Below are 26,017 nucleotides of genomic sequence, written 5' to 3'. Positions count from 1 at the left end.
AAGGATGGTTCCATAAGTTTTTGGCCTGATTAACTTTTAGAGGTGATAGAAAGAAAGCAACTGTGTCACTTTTCAACATAATATCTGCTTACTTCAACACACTTTTCACATCTTTGAATTAATATTTCTATGCCCTTGAAAAAAATAGCCTGTACTTTTGTCTGCAAAATGGCCTAAAACTGCATCTTTCACCTCATTGTCATCTGCAAATATTCTTCCTCAAAGGTCTTTCTTCAGTTTTGGGAGGAGGTAGTAGTCACTGGGTGCTAGATTTGGGCTGTAGGGTGGGTGTTCAATCTCCTGGAAGCCACAATCTTTCACAATAATAGCTGTGTGGACTGGAGCATTGTCATGAAGCAGGTGAACACCGTGACTCAACATTTCTAGTCTCTTCTTCTTTATGGCATTATGCAGTTTGTGCAAGGGTGAAGCATAATATTCTGCATTCACAGTGCTATTCCTTTCCTTGAAGTCAATCAAGAGAATTCCCCAGTAATCCCAAAAGATTGTTGTCATGATCTTCTTGGTGGACTGAGTGACCTTGGCTTTTCTCGGTGGTGCATTGCCTGGTTTGCACACTCCATGGATTCCTTTTTGGAAAAAGGATCATGATAAAGGACCATTGTTTCATCCCCAGTGACAATGGATTCCAGTACTTCTCTCTGATTCCCTTGTCAAAGCTCTAAAAACTTGCAGGAACAGGTCACACGATGCTCCTTCTGAATTGAAGGGAGAAGTTGTGGCACCCACCTTGCACTGACCTTCATCATGTAAAGCTTCTCATGAATGAGATGAAAGATGGTTGTTATAGAAAGCCCCCAACCTTGCTGAGATTTCTTTGAGCTTCAGCCGTCTGTCATTGAGTAGTTCCTCCTCAACAAGAGACATTTTCCTCAGTCATCACTTCCACAGGCTGACCATCATGAGGATCATCTTCAATGCACTCTCTTACTTGGCAAAACTGTTTAGCCCATTCCTTTATGGTGGAATATGAAGGAGAGGCGTCTCCATAAACACTATCCAATCACTGTTTGATAGCATTTGGTGAAAAACTATCAAATGCAGTACTCAATTTTTAACATTACAGCCACTTAGTGTGCCACATGTCAGTCAAACAAGTTCCTCCAACTGAATGATGCAGGTAGAAAGTTGAAACTGGTACGCTAAGCTCCTCATAGATGGTGCTATCTGTCACGCATGGTTTTAAAATTGGTGCGAATTTTATATATATTTTATATATATTATTCATTACTTTTATATTTATTAGATATTTGAAAATAAGCATTATTAATAAAATTAATATGTATATCTATGCTATTGATCAGGAACACACTTTGAGTCTAATGGATTTTCAGTATGGCTCATGACTAGAGGAGCTGCGAGTTGTAGTCTTGCTTGGGGAGTTGGCAATAATAATGAAGCTTTAGCACCTTTCTCAAATGATGAACCACACATGCTTGGGTTTGTATTAATATTTTTTCTATTTTATTATTATGAGGGATTGTATGAAAGTAATGCTTTCTATTTATTTTCTAAGAAAATATAATTTATTAAACAGCTGTTTTTACATGGATTGGCCCTCCATCCTACATGAGCATTCTCTCATTTTTCAACAGTCTCCGTCATCCTCTATATGCTCTTGCATCACTGAGTGATATGCTGTATGCTGACTATGTAAAATGTTTTACTCTGATGTCAGAGCTATACACAAATAACATGTATTAGCTCCTTGTTATCCACAAAATGGCATCCTTGGAGTACATCCTTCAGAACACCAAACAGTTGGTAGTCAAAAGGGTACCATAGCTGGGCTATGGGTGGGAAGTGGATGATCATTTCAACCAAATGTTGCAATTTGCAATATTTGCCTGTTAAATGACTCATAAATTAAAGTGACCAAACATGTAACTTCATTCACATCAGTATTGTCTCCATTCACATTTTTCACACAAATATGAACTTCTTGTCTTCTGCGGTAAGGAATTCCATCACCACTTTCTGCTTCATACATGCAATTCAACTACCATTTTGAACTGCTTGTGTAATGTGATCAATTCCAGTGCCACTTACTGTGGTGGAACTAGACACTACTACTGTCCATTCAGTGACATGTAATGCTTTCTGTTACACTTGAATCAAAAAAAAAATGAGAGGCATTACTTTTGGAATATCCCTCATATTATATCAAATTCTAATAAAAACTTTATCCCTTGTAGTGATACTCAATAGTGGCTCGTCTATAGGGGCCAGGCCCCACCTATATTTGTATAACTAGCCCAATAATTATAGTTTTAAAAAATATGTTTCTTGTAATTATTATTTTTTGATCTATTTCCAACACATTTTATTGTTTAATAAAAAAACTGCTGTAGTATTTTGTGGCAATATTGTATAATGCAATTTAGTACGGTCTCTGGGACCAGCCGTGACTGGCCCCAGAGACCGTAGACATAGCGCGCGATTCTTTGATTGTGAAGCACATGCACTATTGATCATGTTTGTTTACCAGGCACAATGCTTATCTTGGGGCCAATTTAGTCTGTTAAATGACTAAATTGGCCCCAGTCACTGTTTGTACGTAAATGGCACATGAATCTTTCATTGTCTTATTATTTATTCTCGTTGTTGATCTGTTTTATTGTTTTTAGTATGTTTAATTATTTTGTCGTTTTTTGTTATAATTTATTTTAAAGTTTAACTTTTTATTACGTCCATAAACAATACATTTTAACTATGAACAAAATCGGTAGTTCATATTATGTTTACTTTGTAAAAAATAAAATTTATGATTTTTCTTTGACTTTTATGTGCTTATATTTATGGGTTCTATTAGTCAATCTTAATTTTAAAATTTTAACTTTTTAAAAAATTATTTTCTCTGAAGTTTCGACATTGATTTATAAAATAAATAATAACTTTTTTTTTTAACGCTTGAAAAATATTTTGCAGCTGGAGTGCAACCAACGTCTTTTGATTTCCGGTTCACTGCTCTAGTCTGTTGAGCTATGCCCGCAACTGCAAATCTTTCGAGTTTTCGTGTTATTAATACATTGAGCCCATATGTGTTACGTACTAACACTTTTAAAAAATTAATAGCTCAATGCATCAGTGGATTCTAACTAAACATTTTTGTAATAGAAATAATAACTATAAATCAATAATAGAACCCACTCTATAAATATAAAAAAATTAAGTTGTTTTTGGCCCCACCTGTTTCTATTGTCACCAGCTGCCTCTGGTGATGTGTAAAGAGAAATAATTTTGTTCTAAGACTGAAAAATAAGGGACACCAAACACAGAAGTGCTTTTTTCATGATATCACATCATGGTATGAGGCCATCTTTTACCAGAAGAAATTTCAATACAGAAAATACTCATAAAATTATGAGTTATTTTTTTGTTCTCAAGAGAATTAATGCATGATTTCTCCCCTCTCCCAAAACAAGAAAACAATGATATTAAGGTATAATGTTATATTTTTAGACCTTTTAATTTAATTGTTTTTTAGGCATTTTCTCAAGTTTTCCAATTAAACATAAAACAACAAACTTAATTGGTGCCATGTAAACAATTTCTGTCACTTTTACACATATTTTAAGCTGAAATATAAAAATAAATGTTGATCTTTTTTCCATTTGATTGATAAAAGAAATTGTGAGTCAGATGAGTGGAATGGTAAAGATAGTATGAATATTGCTTTGACACAATAGCAAGAAGACAAGTGGTGATATAAAAATGACATCACAGTGAGGAAGAGAGTTTTGGAATATGTAAATATATGGAGCACATTTGATAATAGAAGAGAGTTGTCTGCAGTGACAGTTTGTATACCAACAAGTATGAAATCAAGTTGAAGAGATTGCTGTTTATGACTGAGAATACTGCCAGGGAAATTAGAATTGTCATTACATGAAGTTTGTTCTCTTCAGCAAGAACTGTTTGCTTTCTTGTAAGAATAAATATAGGGCTAATAGGGATCTTAGCAATGAGGACTGTTTTGTCTCTATATAAATGCTAGGAATAAGGAGGACGATTTTATGGATTCAATTTGTGCAAAGATTATTTGTGTTTACGAAATATTGATTACAGGAATATAGAAACAGATGTTGATGGGTATTGTTGGGGGGGAAAGGGAGGGGGGGGTCAAAGCTCATCTTTTGTCATATTCTTGTGACATAAAAGATGAGTGCCTACTCAGACTGAAGAATTAGTGGGAAAATAGTGCCGGTAGCTTTAAGAGTAATATTGGCACGAAACAGATGAAAGCGATACAAAATATTTATTGGGCAATTACTCTAGGCTTGGCAGTGCAGAAAATGATGAGTGTAAGATTTCATCTCATGCTTAGGTGATTATTGTGGATGATTTTTATAATGGCAACACAGATTGAAAGCTTAATCAGTATCTTTTAATAAGAAAATTGAATTTCTGGAATTCTTGAGGAACAGTTATCTCATGTGGTGAAGAAAATATAATAATCAAGGGTTTGGTGTGCCATAGCATTAAACAGTGTCATGAATTTTTTGGACATTGCAGTTCTGTTTAAAAAAAAAAAAAGGTGAGGGGAGGATAAGAAAGCATACCATTCCAAAAGTGCTGACCATTATGGACACTGGCAGATAACCGTGGTTGTTGGGTGGAAAGTATAAGAATTAGAGTTTCCCATATTTTGAGTAGTTACACACAACCATATTTATTGACATTGGGGTGTTAATTGTTTTTGTACTAATCATCTCATTTTTAAGATCTACTGTTGATTCAAAAAAAAAATCGTATTTGTACTTACTGTAGTGAAGTATAGTAGTTTTTTTTTTTTTTTTTTTTTTCATTTGATTCTGTGCAAAGTGTCCAAGGCATGGCATGCTAGGCCTGAGTGACCACAATTTTAGTGGTGGATATATTTCTTATGTTTTTCCAAATGGATGTCAGTACATCTTTCAATTCATATGTGGTAGATAAGTTGAGTAAAAGCATTTTTATTAAATTTCCACTGGAGGGACATGAAAAATGTCTTGTACTCACAACTTGTGGGGAAAGAGGAGTTGATCTTTAAGGAATGATCTGATGAGTTTGAAAGCAGAAATTTTGTAACTGGATTGGTTTTTAAGATCTGTTGCTGATTCAAAAAAAAAAAAAAGTCTTTCATGTTTATATACTGATTCCAAAAAAGTTTTTATGTTTGTATTTAATGCTGTGAAGGGTGTTCAAGACATGGTATTTATGGCCAGTCAGGACATGGTATGCCATGACCTGACTGGCCATAATTGTGGTAACACACATACCTCCTACCCAACAACCAAGGCAATCTACCAGTGTCCACAGAGAACACTCCTCTTAGATCAGAGACAATTTTTAGAGTCAGCAATGGCTATGAAGCATTCTTCTAACCTTAACAGTATGTCTGCATTAATCTGCCAAAAATTTAGGTGACAGTCATCTTCAGATCAATTTCGACACAATAGCTGTAATAACTTCTTTTATACATTAGAGGGTCATGTTAGGACTATAGATCTTTTGTCCGTTACAAGTTGAATTGTTTCACTTACTCGTTATGTAGACTGTAACATGCTGGTTCAAAAGCCAGCGAAATACAAGCTAATCAGTAAACATACTTTTATAATTTAGTGTTTTTTGTGTTGTAATACTGAAAAAAAAGTTATGAATAGTAGAATCAGATTGACATTTGATTATCTGATAGATATTAAAATCCTCTTCAGGATTTGAAAAGTGGATGAACTTTGGGATTCAAAGATAGAAGGCTATATATTCTAATAGTGTGACTAATATTGTGATCTAACCTTTTAAAGATGAGGTTGAGAAGACATGGGATCTATGCAGGTAATCAGTGACAGGAAGCTGACGTTTGCAGATGTACCGAAAGGTGTTGATGATTACCCAGCAGAGATAAAGATGTAGTGGCTTCACTGTATACAATCATACATCTGAACTACTGGGCACAGATTTCAAGAGAATAGGAAACTTAAGAAAGGCTGCAAAGGTAACAAGCAGATGATATTAGGACTTTGCTATGATGAGTTGTAGAGGAGAGCTTACCAAACAGACAATGAGGAGATCTTCCATTATCTATTAGCTTACCAATAGACTACCTTAGAGTGTGGTGCATATCAAAGCAGTGAATGATTTTAAAGTATGATATGATATGATCAACTTTGGGACCATAAGCAGGTCTCCTGCAATGAGTTAAAGATTTCATCACATATAATTGCTGTGATAATAGTGCCTCTCTAGCACAATTGGAAGAAAGGCAGTATGCCCTTTGGTTGGAATAGGCCTAGGTTCGATTTTTTGTGATAAGAGGAATCTTTATATGGATTTTTTTTTTTCAATCAAAGGTGAGTTAGCCAATCTCATTTGGAGGTAGCAGGGTTCCCCCCCCCCCTCAAGAAACTTTGGTTTCTAATCCTGCATACAGGCAAATCAGCCTTGAGAACACACACAATTTACAGAAAAAAAAATACCAGTAGTGGTAGTGGGCAGTAGATGGCATTGTGTGTAGATGATGCGGATTAAGTGGTGGAGGAGTTGTGGAGTAGATTTCCCTCCCTCGATAAGTTCTTGGACTCCTTGGAGGTGTCACATAATAATAATAATTGAGAACACACACAATTTACAGAAAAAAACCAGTAGTGGTAGTGGGCAGTAGATGGCATTGTGTGTAGATGATGCAGATTAAGTGGTGGAGACAGAGTTGTGGAGTAGATTTCCCTCCCTCAATAAGTTCTTGGACTCCTTGGAGGTGTCACGTAATAATAATAATTCAACTATTTGCATTATCATGAAAAATTTCAGTCTATTTTAATAGTAAACTGAGTGCTAACTTACTCATTAAACACAGTGACATTTATTTTATATTGTTAATCATTTGTACAAGGGACGTCCAGAAAGTAACTTCTGATGGGCTGTCAGAGAAACAAAAATATACTTACAAAAAAACTTTATTGGAAATTAAAGTAGACATCTTTCGCTACTTTCTACATAATTTCCGGCATTGTTCAGGCACTTATTATAATGGGGCACCAAGAGTTGTATACCTTTGTTCGTAGAAGGTTGCCATCTATGATGACACAAACCATGTATTTGACTGCTTCTTTGATCTCGTCCTAGTCTTAAAACCGCCGGCCATCAAGGAAAGATTTCTGATGTTTGAACAGGTGCAAGGTCAGGACTATATGGGGGATGATGGAATTGTTCCCAGCTGAAGATGGCGAGAAGTTGTGTTACGCCAGCCGTGTGTGGGTGGGTGTTATGAATCAAAACAACGTCCCTGGTAAGCATGTGACATTGTTTATTCTGGATCGCACAACTCAGTTTCTTAAAGGTTTGGCAGTACATACTCGCGTTGATTGTGGAGCCTTGGCCCAAGAAGTCTACCAGCACAGTTCCTTGTCTGTCCCAAAACAGAGTGCACATAACTTTCCGAGTGGAAACTGTTGTCTTTAATTTCGTCTTTACTAGTGATGAGGTGTGCCTCCACTCTGTGGGCTGTTGTTTTGATTCAGGGGGTGCATGCAGCAGGCGATTCGATTTTCTTAGACATTATAAACACACACCAAGAAGTGTACTCACTGCGAGAATGTCTGAAAATGGCACCAATGCCTTGCTAAGGAATCAACAAACTCAGCACACATGTGCACCATTGCGATCGCAGCGCTGCAGTGAAAATATTTAAAAACAGAACTTACTTTCTGGACATCCCTCGTATTAAAAAAAATAATCACATAAAAAATAATGAAATATGATATGAAAATTTTTTTTCAGAACTTTAAGAAGAGATGCTTCTCCTCCCTGTGTTTCTTTAGGGAAATTGTCTGATATTGAAAAACTGCATCAGTGGATACAGAAATCTCATCTTGATCCAAATGATCCCAGAAACGTTTCATTATTTAATTCCATTCAGGTAACCCATTTTGAAATTTCTTTAAATAGTTTATATTTAAAGAAAATTGCTATACAAAGAAAGAGCAGTATATTGCTAGGTCTCGCATGTGATTAAAGCAGTTGTCTTGTTGAAAACTGCTGGAAAATTGAATGATAATTGCTTAAGTGGCTCTAATAATTTATTTTAATTTCATGTCATGTTAAATAATACACACATCCATTTATTTATGAAAAAAATATCAAATAATCATTTCTTTATTGAACAATTATGACTCATGCATTAAAGAATAACTTATTTAACATATTACAAATAACATATTTGATATTATAGAATATAAATATGAAATTAATGACCTGATTTTAAAATTTGAGAGAATTTTAAATTTTCATATTGCAAAAGCTGAAACAAGATTGTAAAGAGTAGATCCAAAAATCAGTGCAAAAATCCAGACTGTAGATCTCTTCAAAATGCATTCGAATTGGATCTGTAAAGGTTGAGATAAGTTCAAGATAAGAGTCATAAGTTACTTGTTGCTGTCTAGCATCATTCTTTTGTGGTTTAGTTGATAAAGATAAACATGCATTGTTTCATGGCAATTCTTATGTCTGAAAGTATGCAGCTGCATGGAACTACATAAGTCTCTAAGCAGTTACACCAGTTTAAAGAAGAGAGAACTTCAATTAAAATTACTGGTGCTCTCTATCTCCAGTAATTACTGGTGCTCAGTAATTACTGGAGATAGAGAGCACCAGTGGAAAAAGCAAGCAACTTATATGTAAGGGATTGACAGTTAATTATACCTGACAAAGCAGGAGAAGCTCAGTTTCCAAAGAGCAACTGCATTTTAACTGAAGACCTGAATAATATATTACTAGGTATCTTTCAGAAGTTTGTGTTGCATCTTCTTTAGGAGGAATATTTACACAATCATTTGCTATTTAAATGACTTTAATTTGAATGAGTATCTGATGATCAAAAACTTTAAATATTAATGCATTATAACATAACATAACAGATAATGAAATCCAGACTTATGGGTACAATCCTAAAACTAGTTAACAGTTGTCACAGTGAAGAATCCACCATCCCCATAACAAACAAACAAAAAAAGTATGACAAGTTTGTAGCAAAGCCAAACACAGTCAAAGAACCCATTAACTGATGGCATATTTTAGTTTATTTGATTGTCACTGTAGATATTCTTCTTCCATCCGCCACTGCAGATGGAAGAAGGGTGTGTGCGAAATGTGACCTGAACGAGGAATTGATGAATGCGAATATGAAGTTGATGACAGAAAGTGCTAGTACCGATTGTGTCGCGAGTGCACGTTTGAAAGAGAAGGATGGTGAAAAAATGTTAAAATGACAGGCGAAAAAATGTTAAAAAATCAGGAAAAAAGAAAAAGAGCGATTTGACAACTGTAACGGATGTTAAAAGGGACGAAAGTGAGGCGGAAAGAAACGAAATTGAGAGAACGAATGAAAGTAGAAATGGCGTGATGCAGAAATCGCAAGTAAAAATAAATCGAAAGAATGAATGATAACGAAAAAAGAATGACTGATGGCGAAAGTTGGACGCATGTTGGAACGAAAGTACTGAACCAAAGAAAGATGAATGACAGTAAAAGTGAGAAGAATGATAGCGAAAGTTGGACGCATGTTAGTCCGAAAGTACGGAAACAAAGAAAGATATGTGAGAGTGAAAGTGAGAAGAATGATAGTGAAAGTTGGACGTATGTTGGACCGAAAGTACGGAAACAAAGAAGGATGAATGAGAGGGAAAGTGAGAAGAAGGGGTCGAGAGTTAGAAAGTTAGAAAGATTTAATGATAGAGTGAATGTGTCGCGAGGTTCGGAAGGTGAATTGGATTGGATGAAGCAAGAAATGAAATGGATGCGGAATGAAATTAAGAGAATTCAGGTCAAAACTATTAAAATAAATCATGATGGCATGAAAGAGTTAACAAAAGATGAGCGAGTGGCGTTGTATGGCGACTCCATTATTAAAGGTGTGCTAGAGGATAAAATGCACAAGGTATGTTTTCCAGGCAGTAAAATGAGTAGAGTGATTGAGGCATTGAATATGAGGCGGGAACGAGCAAAAGAGTTAATTGTATTAATTGGTACAAATGATTTGAGAGAGAACAAAGAGCATGTCAAAATGAATGTCAGGAGACTGCTTGGAAAGATAAAGGAGAATAGTGTGACAGGAAGGGTGGTCAGTGTGTTGCCTAGGTATGATTGTGGTGAAATGAGGCGGAGAGCAAGGATTATGAATGATATTCTGGCTGAAATGTGTGAGGAGATGGGAGTACAGTTTGTTAATGTGTGGAATGAGTTTGAGGGACGAAGTGAGCTGTATGGGAGCGATGGACTGCATTTGAGTGGTTATGGTGTGAGTCGCTTGGAGAGACTGCTGCTGGAAAGTGGAGAAGTGAATAGAGAGAATAAATCAGATTGAGAGGGGAGTGATGTGGAAGAGCAGGAGAGTAAGACAGGAGAGATTGAAGGAGTGGAAATGAATGGGGAAGTGAGTGGTATGAGTATAGATAATGAGAGAATGGGTGTGCAAGAGGAGTAGGGAAACGGGGAGGCTCAGGGTGGACAGGGATACACAGCGTGAGAAAGGTGGATGCTCCAAGGGGAGGTGAGAGCATGTGTAGGCAGGAAAGTAATGGGATGATCAGGGATCAAAAGGAAACAGATGGAATTGCAAAGGGTTCTAAAATGAAGAAGCAGAAAGGAAAATGGCCCCAGTCCAGCATGGAGAGATCACATCGAGTGAGTGGTATCAGTGGAACTAGCTGTAGATCCAGAAATGAGTTGTTGTGTTTGTATACCAATGCTAGAAGTATAAGAAACAAGGCGGATGAAATGGTTGCACTAATTGCGTCTGTGCACCCAGAGTTGTCAGAATAAGTGAGACATGGTTAGATGAGGATGACATCCTGACAGGAATAGAGATGGAAAGGTATGATGTGTTTCGTGAGGATAGAAGGGGTAAAAAGGGAGGGGGAGTGCTATTGATAATAGAGAATGAGTTATGTCCATACAAGGTAGAGATGCAAGAGGGAAATGGGGCCAGTGGTTTTGAGGCAGTATGGTGTGAAATAGAGGTGAATAGAATCAAATACTTGGTGGGATGTTGTTATAGACCTGGTAATGCGGATGGTGGTGGTGATAGTGAAATGTATAGTCAAATAAGCCAAGCAAATAAGAAAAGGGTGATCATTATGGGTGATTTTAATTATGGCAATATAGACTGGAATGAAGAGATAGAAACTGGAAGTAAAGAAAATGAGTTTCTTGAGTTTTTGAGGGATAACTACCTCAGACAGTATGTAACAGAGGGCACAAGAGGATTAAGGGTCTTGGATTTGGTCATCTCATCAGAGGATGTAATTATCAATGAGGTATCAAATCATCCACCAATTGGTGAAAGTGACCATGAGGTGATTACTTGGGTGGTTGCCAGCAGTGCAAGGACCCCTGTGAAAAAAGGGTATATGTGGAACTACAAGGGGGGTGATTATGAAGAGCTCAGGAGACAGCTTGCAGGTGTAGCATGGAATGAGGAGTTAGCTGGAAAAGAGATCAATGCAGCTTGGGGGATTTTCAAAAAATATTTAGTGGATGCAATGTCTAAATGTATACCACGGGTGAGAAGGTTAAATAAGGTAGGTGTGAGATGGATGAATAAAGAGATTAAGCATGCAATACAGAAAAAAAGGGCATTGTGGAGGCAGCATAAGAGAAGTGGAAGTAACCAATTTCATGAGATCTACAAAGACCAGGCAAGGAGGGTGACTTGGTTGATGAGAGTAGCTAAAGAGAGGTATGAACAGCAGTTAGCTAATGAAGCTAAAAAGAATCCTAGGGAGTTCTTTCGAAATGTAGCCAGCAAAAGAAAGAATGATTATGGAAGGATGACATTGATTGGAGGAAATGGTATAAAGACAGCTGTTGCAGAATGTGTGGTGGAGATACTTAATGAGCAGTTCATAAAGATCTTTCAATCTTGTGAATGTGACTTCATGGAGAGATTAAGAGCAGTTGATGATGGGGAGGAGAGATTGACTGTAAGTGAGCAAGAGGTGTTTGTGGAGTTGAGTAAACTAGATGTAAATAAGGCTGAGGGACTTGATAATATATCACCGCGTATTCTGAAGGAATGTGCCAGAGAGTTGACACCTGCCTTGACATATTTTTTTAATACGAGTCTTGCACTCGGTCAAGTCCCTAAAGAGTGGAAGGAGGGCAAGATTGTGCCACTTCATAAAGGAGGTGATCGAACTCGAGCATCAAACTATAGGCCTATCTGTGTGTCAGGTGTTGTGGTTAAGTTGTTGGAGAAGCTTGTGAGAACTAGGATCCAGAGTTGGGTTGACAACAATGGTATAATCTATGATGGACAGCATGGATTTGCTAAAGGGAGGTCGTGTTTTAGTAATCTACTTACTTATTACAATAAAGTGACTGCTTCCTTGGACAGAGGAGAAGGATACACAGTAATATACTTGGATTTTGCAAAAGCTTTTGATAGAGTACCTCATGATAAGTTGACAGTCAAACTAGAGCAGATGGGGTTGGATATTAGATTAGTGCATTGGATTGGAGACTGGCTATCCGATAGGTATCAACAAGTTGTGTATGGGGGTGCAATATCCAGGAAAAGAAAAGTCACTAGTGGAGTGCCTCAGGGATCTGTTTTAGGGCCATTGCTGTTTAACTTGTATATTAATGATATTGGCGAAGATTTGGATGGAGATATTCAGTTGTTTGCAGATGATGCAAAGTTGGGACGAACCATAAAGAGTAGTGAAGATGCTGTGGCCTTGCAAGAAGACTTGAATAAATTGAGTGATTGGGCAAGCAAATGGGGATGCGAGTTCAATGTTGCAAAATGTAAGGTTTTAAAATTTGGAAAACAAAGATGGGATGCAGAATTTATGCTTGGTGAGAATATATTGTTGGAAGTAGAGGAAATAAGAGATCTTGGAGTGATAGTGGATAAGGATCTAAAATTTAGGGGACACATTGCCAAAATTGTGAAGACAACACAAAGACTTCTGGGAATGATGAGGAGGACACTGACGTGTAGAAGTAGGGAGATTCTTGTTCCATTGTATAAGGCTTTGATTAGGCCACACATAGACTATTGTGCCCAGATTTGGTCACCTGGTTTTCAGAAGGATGAAGAGATTTTGGAAAGGGTCCAAAGGCGACTAACTAAGGTAGTTTCTGACATCTGGAATGTCGAGTATGAGGAAAGATTGAAAAGATGTAATTTGCAGAGTCTAGTGGAGAGAAGGAAGAGGGGAGATATGATAGAGACCTACAAGTTGGTAAGGGGTTGTTATAGGATCAATGGTGGAGAAGTTCTACAGAGAATAGTGGGAGATCAGGGGAGAACCAGAGGTCATCCCTGGAAACTGTATAAAGAGGGTGTGAGTAGGGGAGTGAGAGGCAGGTTTTTTTCGTGCAGTTGTGAATGATTGGAATGCCTTGCCTGAGAGTGTGGTGTCTGCAAGGAGTTTGAATGTGTTTAACACGTTCGCTGCCAACTACGAGTATACTCGTAGTGGGTAAACCTGCTTCACAAGCCAGCTACGAGTATACTCGTATGACGCTTACCGCCGGGAACGAGATTATTGTAGTGACCTTGAAGAAGTGAAAATCCTTGGCTTGTGGGGCTAGCATCAAAACTGTGTATTCTCATAGACCGTATATGCTCTGTACAAGCCAACTGCGAGTATACTCGTAAGACGTTTACCTCCGGTAACGAGATTATCGTACTGACCTTGAAGTAAAACTGCTCGGCGTAGGGGAACAGACCATGCCAAAGTAGCATGGCAGCGAACGTGTTAAGACCCGGTATGATGAGATGTGTGTGAGATAAAAGGACCTCCTAGATGAGTCTTTGACTCCATGAGGTCTTGTTTAATAATAATAATAATATGCTTCAGTGGAACAATCAGTCAAAAAAAGGAAGTTTATATTTAATTTTGAGATTTTTATATGAAGCAGTTCAGAGGCAATGCCAATAAAAATAGCACTCTGAAAAGTGAATACCTCGCCTTTCTTAATGTTGCTGACATTTTTAACCAAAAACACAATACCACAAGCAGAAGCCGCCACATTTGCTCTATCGTCATTCTTTTTACATCCTTGTGGTTCAAAAGAATTTTGAATGAACATAGAATTACCTGATGCCATTAAATGAAACTGAAAATGAATTTTGATTATTTGTTTGCAATAGTGTGGAAAGAAGGGCTAAATTTAATCACTCTAGAAGAGTTCCCTCATAGTTCAATCTCGTTTAATTCCCTTATTCTTTGTGCAGTCACATTAAGCAAGATACTTTTTTTTTAATTTTTTTTTTAATCAACCTCATATTTCTAATTTGTAAAAAATTCATATTGGGTTTAGCTGTAACAAAATAAATATTTATTTTGCTGGTAATATTTTGTTGGATTTCAAACCAATATCTTCGATGCATAAGTACTAACAATTATGTAGTAATGAAAACTATTTAAACTTGTAATGCTATGTAATGCTCTTCTGTATGTAATGCTCTCTGTCACTGTTTTCAAGGCCATTCTGCTATAGTCTCATCCTGTTTGAGGAGAAATTTATATTACTACCTGTTAATCTCAAACGAACCAGACTCCTCTTTTATATGATGTGGCAAGCTCATGATTTTTGCTTTGTTTAGTATCTGATGATTTCCTTGAAACAGCCAGCACACCATCATGTGGCTGGCTTTTTATTTTCCCTGATGTTACTTTATGACCAACAAATCTATTATTTATTCTTAATTCGTTATTTGTACAAACTACAGAGTTAGTCTATTTGCTTTAATTATTTCTTCATTAAATCTTTGGTATATACTTCAAATTGTTATGTTGCCACTTCTTGTATTTAAATCTCCAGTTTTTATTTATTTTGCCTGTTAAAATTTGAAGATCTTCATAAAATTCTATTTCTAGTTTTGGTTTCCTTTCCTCTGGATATTATAACCTCTGTCCAAAAAGAAACCAAACTTTTGATAGAAAATAAAACACAGGCCAATTATAATTATTCAAATAATTTATTTCAATCAATATACTCTCCCTCAGCTTTGATACAGCGTTTGGCACGGTCAGTTAATTCGTTAAATGAGTTTTTTTTATATCGGTTTTTGGGATACTGTTGAGAATTGTGGTTACTGCCACTCGAACGTTTTCAATGGTGTCATATCGCTTTCCTTTCATTGGCAAATGAAGTTGGGGGAAGAGAAAGAAGTCACAGGATGCTAAATCAGGTGAATAGGGCGAGTGATACAACACACAGACTTGGTTTTTTCCCAAAAAACTGTCTGTTCGAACATTGTGTACAATGTTCGTACGATGAGATGGTGTATTATCATGCAAAAGTGACCAGCTGCCTGCATCACAATATTCATGCCATATGCAACGAATTCTCACTATCAATCACTTCAAAACTTTGAGATAAAACTCACCATTGACCGTTTGGCCAGATGGAATGAATTCTTTGTGGATAATGCCCTTAGAATCGTAGAAACAAATCAAGCGACTTTTTTTTGGATGTCCCTCTTCTGGTGGTCTCCATTCAGCACTCTGCCGCTTTGTTTTGGGCTCATACTCAAAACACTGTGTTTTGTCACCAGTAACAATAATTTCAAGGAAGTTTGAGTCCTTACGAGCGGTTTTAACGAGTCCTTGCAGTATTCAATTTGATACATTTTTTGGTCGTCGGTCAACTTGTGGGGAACAAATCGTGAATTAAATTTATGAAGGCTCAAACTCTCAGTCAAAATGTTGTTCACAGTTGGTTTTGGAATCCCCAATTCATCTTCGATCAATCTCACCGATGATTGCGGGTTTTCTTTGATGAAATCACACACTTTTTGGATGTTAACTTCACTCAGTATAGTTTTTGGACGGACCAGCTTTTTGTTGTCCTCAAGCATCTCATGACCACTTTGAAATTGCTTAAACCCCTCATAAGCTTGAGTACAGGATAAGCTTTCATCACTATGCTTTTTGAAGCATTTGATGCATTTTGGTAAAACTTTTACCAAGTTTAACACAAAAGTCAATCGCAACTCTCTGTTTGAAATTCATTTTCCGGCATTTGTCAAAACACACTGTCACTCTGGGCACTATAACTCGGCTTCTAATGAAACAAATGTCATAAACAATTGACACAATGCTAATGAAGGTCGCTACTTTCGACAACAAAAAGATACAAAGATACAAATAGTTTCTTCTATTTTCAAAAAGTTCGGTTTCTTTTTGGACAGAGGGTGTGTGTGTATATATATATATATATATATAGTTCTGAGGGAAGCTTGTGCCATAGAATCATAAATTATCTACTAAATATACTGCCAAATATTTCACTTTGAAATGAACAAACTATCATCAGTGGCCTGAACAATATCTTTACAAGATAGAATGCAGACAGTTGAATTATTCAAAATAGTATGAGCCGCATGATGTTAAATTGCTAACCTTTTTACTGAAGAAAAGGTTAATCATAAAAGTGATTATAAAATAATTATTTAATTTATAATATCATTCTAAACAGATCATTAGATAGATGTAGTATCCACTGGATTCTTAGGATCTTCTATCTTTGTAACTGTCATTATTGGCCTTAATTTAAAAAAAAAATTAATGTGTTATTCGGATCAAACTTTCCCATATATTTGACAAGGATATGCAGTCATTCTGATTTAAGTTAAGGCGGTGAAGCAAGGCCTCAGCACTTTCTTTAAATAGGTGTTCAAATTTATACACATCTCTGTAGAAGGCGAGTTTTAGACCAGAGAATGTTGTGGTTTGCCTCTGTTCCATGAGACTTATGGGATTTGTTGTGAGGAATGTAAGATTGATGTTCTTGTATTTTTTTTTTCTATTGAACATCCAGTTTGTCCAATTCTCTGGAACATGGAGAGGCTTGATTTGTCTAGCAACAAGGACATCGAATTTATAGTTTTGATGTCGATTTCGTTTATTAAATGAACATTGCAGAGAGTGTTTCGTCACATTAAGAACTATGTAGGAAGGTTGTGGGTCTGGAGATTGAGTTATCAATGTGCACGGATGCCCCTTAACTAATAGTGAAACACTTATTCTTTCAAAAGGACATGAATTCGCCGTAGTTCCAAAACAACAACAACAAAAAAAAAAAAAAAACATATTTAGATTTCCTATCCAACATCGAACAAAACTTATTTCACCTCTCCAGTGAAAAGGCTAATAATCTCCGCTTAGAAGTTTCATCCATCCTGCTTAAAGCCAAGCTTCCTCCATCTGAAAAGAAAACTCTACACTCTAAAATGCAACAGTCACCTGGTTATCACCAAAGCAGACAAGGGAAAAGCTACAGTAGTTATGAATTCCTCAAACTATAAAAGAAAATTTTCTCTTTTACTTAGAGATCGCTCAATCAACATACCAAGAACTGGACCACAACCACACTAACAGGTAACTTAAGAAATTAAATTTCCTTCTAGACAAAGTAATAAGTTTAGATACAGACACCATAGAAAAGTTAAAAACATATTTTGCAAGAATTCCTAGTTTTTATGGTCTACCTAAGATCCATAAGAAAGACATTCCTCTCCGTCTGATTGTGGACTGTACTGATTCACCTACTTACCGCACAGCCAAATATTTAGCAAACTTATTGAAATTACATATAGGCAATTCTTCTTTTTTAAAAAACTTGTCAGATTTCTTAGACAAATTAAAAAATGTCTCCATACAGCCTACTGATCTTATGGTGAGCTTTGATGTAGAATCCCTATTCACAAAGAGACTTACACTTGCTACCTCTCAAAGAGATTTTACAACTATGTACTGATATTTCTTATGTCAAAACAAATTCTACAACCAGATAGAAGGAACTGCGATGGGAAGTCACTTCTCCGCTGCTTTAGCCAACTTTTATTTAGAGCATGTAGAAGACATCCTATTTTCATCTATAAAAACCCTCAACCTTCATTTTGGGTTAGACTTTTGTTGTGTTGCCTCACACTTTAGATTCCTTACCTACTTTTTTTTAGCTAAAATCAATACATAACACCCTCGTATCAAATTCTCTATGGAAATTGAAAAAGATAACAAATTATCCTTTTTAGACATTATTCTCATCCACTCACCATTAGGTAATTTAACAACATCAGTTTATAGAAAACTCACTTTTACTAGATGATACATTCTCCAATAATCTGCACATCATTCTTCTCAAAAGACAGTAATCATAAAATGTTTAATTCGATGAGCTAGAACTAATTGTTTAACTCTCCATCAGTTACAATTAGAACTCTCTACTATCAAACAGTATATGAAACTAAATGGCTTCTCCAAAAGAACTTCACAATGTCTTCTTGATTCCTACAAACCCAACCAAAATAACAAAGAATCACTACGTCGAGTTCCAATCCCATACATCTCTTGCATTTCAGAGCCTATTTCAAGAATTAGCTACTTATATTCCCATTAATAAACTATCCATGTATTTCCCATTGTCTAAAGATAAATTTTCGATTATGTCTCTTCCTGGTGTATATAAAGTTCCATGTGACTGCCAGCCTATCTTGGACAAACTGGACGTTCAATAGAAAAAAGAATACATGAACATCAATCTTATATTCTTCACAACAAATCCTATAAGTCTGGATTGGTGCAACACAGGATAGAGGCAAACCACAACATTCTCTGGTCTAAAACTCGTCTTCTACACGGATGTCGGTATAAATTTGAATTCCTATTTAAAGAGAGTGCTGAGTCCTTGCTTCACCACCCTAACTTAAATTGGAATGACTGCCTATCCTTGTCAAAAATATGGGAAAGTTTGATCTGAATAACACATTATTTTTATTTATTTTTTTTTTATTTTTTTAAATTAAGGTCAATAATGATATTTACAAAGATAAAATATCCTAAGAATCCACTGGATACTACATTTATCTAATGATCTATTTAGTATGATATTATAAATTAATGTTTTTATGATAATATAAATTATATAATTATTTTATAATCACTCTTATGATTAACCTTTTCTTCAGTGAAGCATAATACTATTAGTGATTTAACATCACGTGGCTCGTACTATTTTGAATAATTCACTTGTTCACATTCTACCTTGTAAAAATGCTGTTCAGGCCACTGATGATAGTTTGTTGGTTTCAAACTGAAATATTTGGCAATATATTTAATAAATAATACTTCTTGTGTTTATGTGGAGATAATTTATGGACTATATATGTATACTAATAATATTTAAGATTTCATTAGCTTTCTTTAGCTTTAAATGTAGTATTCTGCTTGGAATTTTATTATATTCTTGTATACTTGTTCTCCTATCTTTCTTCTTCTTCTCATCAAGGCAGATGTCTTCTAGCTTCACTGGTAATTCTATCTTTCATCTTTGCAGGTGATCATCTCTCCTCTCTCTTTTCCTTTGGTCTCTCTCTCTCTCTATATATATATATATTTTTTTTTTTTTTTTTCATAGCTGATATCTTTTCATCTAAGTTGTAAATGGCTGGTTCTCTTCTATCATTTTCATTTTTTATGTGGTCTAATTTGTACATCCTTTAATTGTTCTTAGAAATCTCATTTCTGCTGCTTGTATTTACTTTGATCTGACTGATGTTTCTTTTTAATAGTCCATACATCAGGATGATTTCTCATGGAGATAGACACTTGGAATATGGGAGAATGCATGGTATTACTGCAGAATCAAATGGAGTCTGGAGAGGAAACAATGGGTACAGGAATGGCAACAATGCACTGATGTTTCTCTATACAAATAGCATGAGTATTAGGAATAAAGAAAGTGAATTGGTGGCATTGATAGTCTCAGCCTGTCCCAAGATTACTGGAATCAGTGAAACATGATGGACAGCAGATGATGTCCTGACAGGAATAGAAATAAAAGAGTATAGTATATTTTGGCAAGATAGAAAGGCAATTATGATATTACTTATGATAGTGATGAGTTGAGTCCTCTCAAAGTTGAGAATTTGGAAGGCACTAACAGTTTTGAAAGTGTATGGTGTAAGATGGAGTTGGGCAAGACATAATATTTAGTGGGATGTTTCTATATGTCAGAGAGTGCAGGAGATGATGAGTAGAATATGTTTAGGCAGCAGATAAGTTTAGCAAGTACAAAGCGATATTAGCAGTATAAATTGGGCAGATAAAACAATATATGGTAGTAAGGAAACAATTGCTGAAATGCTTGTGGGATAAATGTCACAGATGCAATGTAATAGATGGAACATGAGGATAACAATTTTTGGATTTAGTCCTTGCATCAGGATCTAATTGTAACTAAGATGTCAGTCTTGCTCCTCCCCTTGCATTGGTGACAGCGACCATGTCTTCTTGACTTGGAAGCTTAATAGACATGCAGAAGTATTGTAAAATGAAGTCTATTGGCTCCCTTATAATATTATCATACTAATATTTTACTTTATGCTCCATTCTTCTTTACCTAAATTACTACTGGTTATCTTATTTTTAATACCTTGGGAACCTTGGAAAATTTATTTAATATTACGACTGCACCACCAAGATTCTCCTTTAAAGTTATTAAATATAATTAAGATTACCTGCAGTATCTCTCTAGATCTATCTCAAGTGTTATTGACAGTCGTGGCTATTCTTATTTAAATATGCACACAGGTTCGCATTTTATTTAGAAACAGTGCATTGGATCAAGGATCAGTGAATACACATTCTTTAACATAACAAACATATTTATTAAACTAGGATGCAATAATACAGTTTAATGAATGAATTGGCTCTTCAAAATTTTTAAGCTAAGAATTAAAATATCTCATACATTGTACATACATAAAAAAAACACATGCAGCAATATTATCATATACTTCAAACAACAAGTTTCTCATATCACCAATACTTCTTTAACCTATTAATCCGGATCATATAACCACATATTAACTTTGGAATTGTCCTGCCAAATATCACTCAATCTTATGAAATGTTAAACATACATATAAAGGTTGTACTCACAGTTCTTCTCTTGACACATATATCTGAACTGGCTCTTTCATCTCTTATCTGGTTCCACTGACTTCTTTTCCATCCTGGGCTTCAACATTGGTGCGGGCTACTTTTTCTTTAGCGCCGTCTTATCTTGAAGGGTTTTCAAGGCCTGGAGCACACTACACCGAAACTGATTGCCTCTCCGTCTTGGGCCTCAACATTCGTGCAGGCTTCCTTTTCTTTAGCTCTGTCGTGTCGTGGAAGATTTTCAGGGGATTGGAGCATATCTCACTGATACTGCTTTTCTGTCCTGGGCCTTAACATTCGTGTGGGCTTCTTTCCTTTAGCGGCGTCGCATCGTGAAGAATTCCCTGGACTTGATGCATATTATGGTTCGACTTCTTAAACATTTCCCTACTTCTCTTCGGACGTCCAATGGACCAGCGATGATGGACTCAGAGACACTACGAGAGGAGACTGCATTTCCTTCTGCGTTTTTGTATACCTGCTTCCTTCCTCATTTCTGCCTCTGCAGACGCATCGCTGCATACTGCCTCCGCCTACTACATGCTGGATCTTCTGCCTCTAGATACCTCGATAAAAAGCCCCTGGATCTTTTCGTAGTGTCTCGGAGTCCATCATCGCTGGTCCATTGGACGTCCAAAGAGAAGTAGGGAAATGTTTAAGGAGAAGTCGAACCATAATATGCATCAAGTCCAGGGAATTCTTCACGATGTGACGCCGCTAAAGGAAAGAAGCCCACTCGAATGTTAAGGCCCAGGACAGAAAAGCAGTCTTATACTTCCTCTTGCAGTCCCTGGATTAAGTTTTGAGAACCCCTAACATTCTCATGCAAAAGGGGATGTGACTTTCAGATTTGTTGATTACTTTTGTTTCCCCCTAGAACACACAAAAACAATCTTATTCACTACATGCGGGAGATCCTTAGTTGTTCGCCGCCTGTTGTTGTCCTGTCCTTGAGACATGCACTAAGTTCAGCTTCGAACAACTGAAGGCACTTTACATTTTACAAAGTTTTTAAGTGCCTTCAGTTGTTCGAAATGACAGTCCACTTTCTAAGGCATTGCCCTTGAAATACACAGTTTAACATTCCTATCTTTTCAATACATAGTTGCATGGTTACAGTTAATGTAAACCTTATATACAAAATTCCACAATCAGCGTTCTATGTACACTGCCTTCTATGTACACTATTTGTGACCTCTGTAAAAGTCGATGCAAAGTTAAGAAAAAAATTCCTATTGCATCGAATTTTACAGTATGAAGGAGAAAGGAATTTATGTGTAGTTATATGGCAGATGACTATAATAATCTTATTATCTCCTACAACCACCTACAACTGTCCTTATGCCTATCAATAAGATATCTACATTTCTAGGCTCAGCTAAAGATAAGCTTCTGCCTTTGACTTACCCTGGAGTGTATCAAATTCCTTGCCATTATGTAAGTAAAATTCATATTTTACTTACATAAAATATTTATGTAAGTAAACTCTATATTATGTTTAATTATTATGTCTTACTTTCCAATTCATCAAGTTATCTTATATTAATAACCTTAAGCAGACATGAAGAGATTAGGTTTTTGCTTCCATTGTTAACTCTGCTCACATATTCTTCAGTACTAACAACAATAGGTTCCTTTCTAATGCCCTCATTTTTAATATGATTCTACCACCAATATAGAACACAAGAAAATATCATCACTAAAATATGTCGGAAACAGCTCTGGTAGCTGGGCCACATAGCTAGATCAGATAGCTTGCCTAAATTAGCACTAGAGAGCCTCACTTCTGGTAAAAGACATTGTGGATGACCTAGAATCATCTGGATAGATAATATTAAAAAGTGGACTAATTCTTCATTCTCCACTTTATTAAGGAGATCCCAAGATAAAAACATCTGGAGAGAGTATGTTAGGACTGTCATCTTTATAGTGCCCCAATGGTCTACATCAGGGTTATCCAACCTTAGGTAATCTGGCCGCATCCAGAATAATAAATACAGTACATATATTAAATTACTTTTATTATTATTATGAGCAACTCCAAGGAGTCCTTAGACTCATCAAGGGAGGCCCTAAACATCATATCAAGAACAACTATTTGGCATTCGCACAGTATCTATCATACTTTGCTTTGAACTCATTTACAGTCATGGCACCCACAACAAACTCTGGCAGCTTATTCCACTCATTCACCACTCTCCAAGTAAAAAACCTAGTTCTAACACCCTTGCTAACTATAACCAGATTTAACAGGCACTTCGAAAAGTTCATAAGAAAGAAGTCATGGTGCTTATAAAATTTTTTATTGAAAGAGTAGACAAGAAACAATAATTGTTTATTTCATTTTAGCGAGAGCTCTGCGGTAGTTCGGCTTCATTTACCAACATGCCTACATCAATTTTGATGCTTGTAGTTCCAATAATTCCAATAAATGACAGATAATTCTCTTGCAGTAAATTTGCAAGAGAATTATCTGTCAATGAACATCTGACTTTGTTGAAAGTGTTTCCACTTGGTTATACTATAAATTAAAGAGACCAAGAAATTATATACTTGGTTTAATCCAAGTGTAAGCAAACAAGTTCGAGCCTGAACTATTTTCAGGACTGGGATTTCAGAGTTGAAAAAGTGCTTTTGCAAAGATGTGTGCTCTTGAGCATTGTGCACATCTTGAGTTCCAAAGTTCCTCAATTTCGGGTACCTCTCTATTGGTAGTAATTTTAAAAAATCTTCTCCTTTTTCACTTCTGTTAGTATATAAAAAAAAAGAGTGTAGCAATGCTTCTTTGACACATCTAATATTTGAAAAACATGTGGGTATATAGTGATGTAAAAGCACCAAATAAAATTACCAACATAGAGATTATCAATTAGTGATAGAATTAAAATATCTAACATGCATTTGATTCAAATTGTTATTTTATTTTTTTGCTTGTGAAAATTAAAACCCACAGGCGGACCACACAAAATTACACCGCGGATCGCATTTTGGATAGACTGGGTGAAGAAGAAGAAGCCACTGATGTCATCTGTTCATTTTCCTGTGACAACATAGTTTTTTTACTCTTTATCATGATATTTCTTCCTGGAGATAAAGGTTTTATTCCTAGAGTGAGAAAGAAAGAGAGAGATGGAAAGGGTTGAAAGACTTGAAGCAAATAAAAATGATATATTCAGAGTACTAAGTACTCTGAATGCCAACTTGGCAATGGGGAGGGGAGGAAGCAGATGAGATTTCACTACATGTTTTAAGGTAATATGATAAGGAACTCACAATAACACTGATCTAGGTGTTTTTTTTATTGAATGTCTTGAAACTGGACAAGTCCCAGAAGAATAAAAATGCTATTGCATAATGGTGGGGGTAAAATAGCAGAATCAACTTATAGATTAGTGTGTGTTTCTTTTGTGGTTAAGATTTTGGAAAAATTAGCAAGAAGTCATATCATATATGTATATAGAATGGGATGAGCATAATATTATTCATGGAAGCAAACACAGATTTGTTAAGGAGAATATTAATATTGGGACAGTAATCTAATTTCATTTTACAAAAACTTGAGTAGCAGATGAGAAAAATGCACATAAACAAATTTTTCTGTATTTTTAAAAAACATATGATGACATAGTAGAACTATTTAAAGATCACTTCATTTAGAGTGTTTTATCCTGGTACAGCAGTCTTTATTCCTAAGAAGGATAATAAGTGATGAAATGTTAGAAGTGAAGAAAGAGGATGTTATTCTGATGAATACTGAGTATGCTAAATGTTAATAAGTGGGCCTAGATGGAATTTCATCACATGTTTTACATTAATATGCTACAGAACTGATTGTGCCATTAGCATGGCTATTTAATGAAAGTCTTGCAATGGGCAGTTCCTGGAAAGTGGAAGGAGGGTAAGATTAGTACCAAAGGTGGTGGGAGAATGGAGGTATCAAACTATAGGAATGTTCATATTTCTTCTGTAGCTGTTAAGATTTTGGAGAAATTGGTAAGGACTCGTATATGGAATTGGGCAGATGAGGGCAATATTAATGGGCAATTTTGTTTTAGTAATCTGGTAACCTTTTACAATAGAATAACAAGAACAGTGGTGAGGGTGAGGCATACGCTGTAATTTTTTGGATTTTTCAAAGACATTTGACAGGGTGTTGCATGACAAGTTGTATATGGGAGAGCAGTATCAGGGAGTAGGAAGGTTACAAGTGGTTTCACAGGTACTGGAACCACTGCTGTTCAATCTTTGTCATGTCAATTATATCGTCACAGAACTATGGGGAGATGTTCAGTTGTTTGCAGATAATGTGAATCTTGGGAGGGTTATTAATAATATTGTTGATGTTTTGGCTCTTCCAGAGGTTGTGGAAAGGTAGGAAAGTGAATGGGGATTAAAGTTTAATGCAACTAAATGTAAGTTTTTAAAATTTGAGATCAATAGATGGGATGCTTCATACTCACTTGTGGGGTTGTGGGAGAAGCACTTGGGGTGCTGGGAAGATCTTGGGGGTGATTGTGGATAGGACACATTGCAAAGGAAGTGAAGACATCTCAGAGAATTGCTACAATGTTGAGGAGGACATTGAGTGCGAGAGATAATTGTGGTGGTCCCATTGTATAAAGCTGTGATCAGACCACATCTGGATTTCTTTACTCAGATCTGGTCACTGAGATTTGAATGGGATGAAGTCGCCTTGGAGAGGATGCAGAAGCAGATAATAAAAGCGATACCATTATTGTACAATGTTGGTTATGAGGGCAGACTACAGTGTTTGGTGGACAGAAGACAAAGGGGGGGGGGTATGATTGAGACATTTCAGTTGTTGAAGGGTTATCATGTTAACGCTGAGGAGGTTTTTCATATGGCTGAATGGGGGGAGGGAGCAAGACAAGGGCTATCCCTGGAAGTTGCAAAAGGGAGTGGTGAGTAAAACGGTGAGAAGTAAGATATTTACATGGAGACTGGTAGGAAGGTGGTGAATATAGAGACAGTGTTGAGTTTATGGTGTCGTATGATTGTAACTCCATGGAGGTTAGGAAAATAATAATAAATATTGCATT

At 36.1% G+C, this 26,017-nt stretch overlaps 1 protein-coding gene across 4 annotated transcripts in view; it reads left to right on the top strand.

Moving 5' to 3' along the window:
• The window catches only part of Cc2d2a (Coiled-coil and C2 domain containing 2A), a 518,960-nt gene that overhangs the window by 318,848 nt on the left and 174,095 nt on the right, over window positions 1–26,017 (top strand). For all 4 annotated transcript variants that reach the window (XM_090401677.1, XM_090401676.1, XM_090401674.1 and 1 more), the window contains exons 23-24: window positions 1,326–1,461; window positions 7,780–7,918. In XM_090401677.1, coding sequence (XP_090257803.1) covers window positions 1,326–1,461; window positions 7,780–7,918 — 275 coding nt within the window. The remainder of the gene's footprint in view (window positions 1–1,325; window positions 1,462–7,779; window positions 7,919–26,017) is intronic.

Source organism: Typopeltis vanoorti, chromosome 12, assembly GCF_054136105.1.
Source record: "Typopeltis vanoorti isolate ZY-2024b chromosome 12, IOZ_Tvanoo_1.0, whole genome shotgun sequence".
Classification (NCBI taxonomy): Eukaryota; Metazoa; Arthropoda; class Arachnida; order Uropygi; family Thelyphonidae; genus Typopeltis; species Typopeltis vanoorti.
Note: the sequence above shows the minus strand (reverse complement) of the source record. Positions and strands in the feature narration are given on the sequence as shown.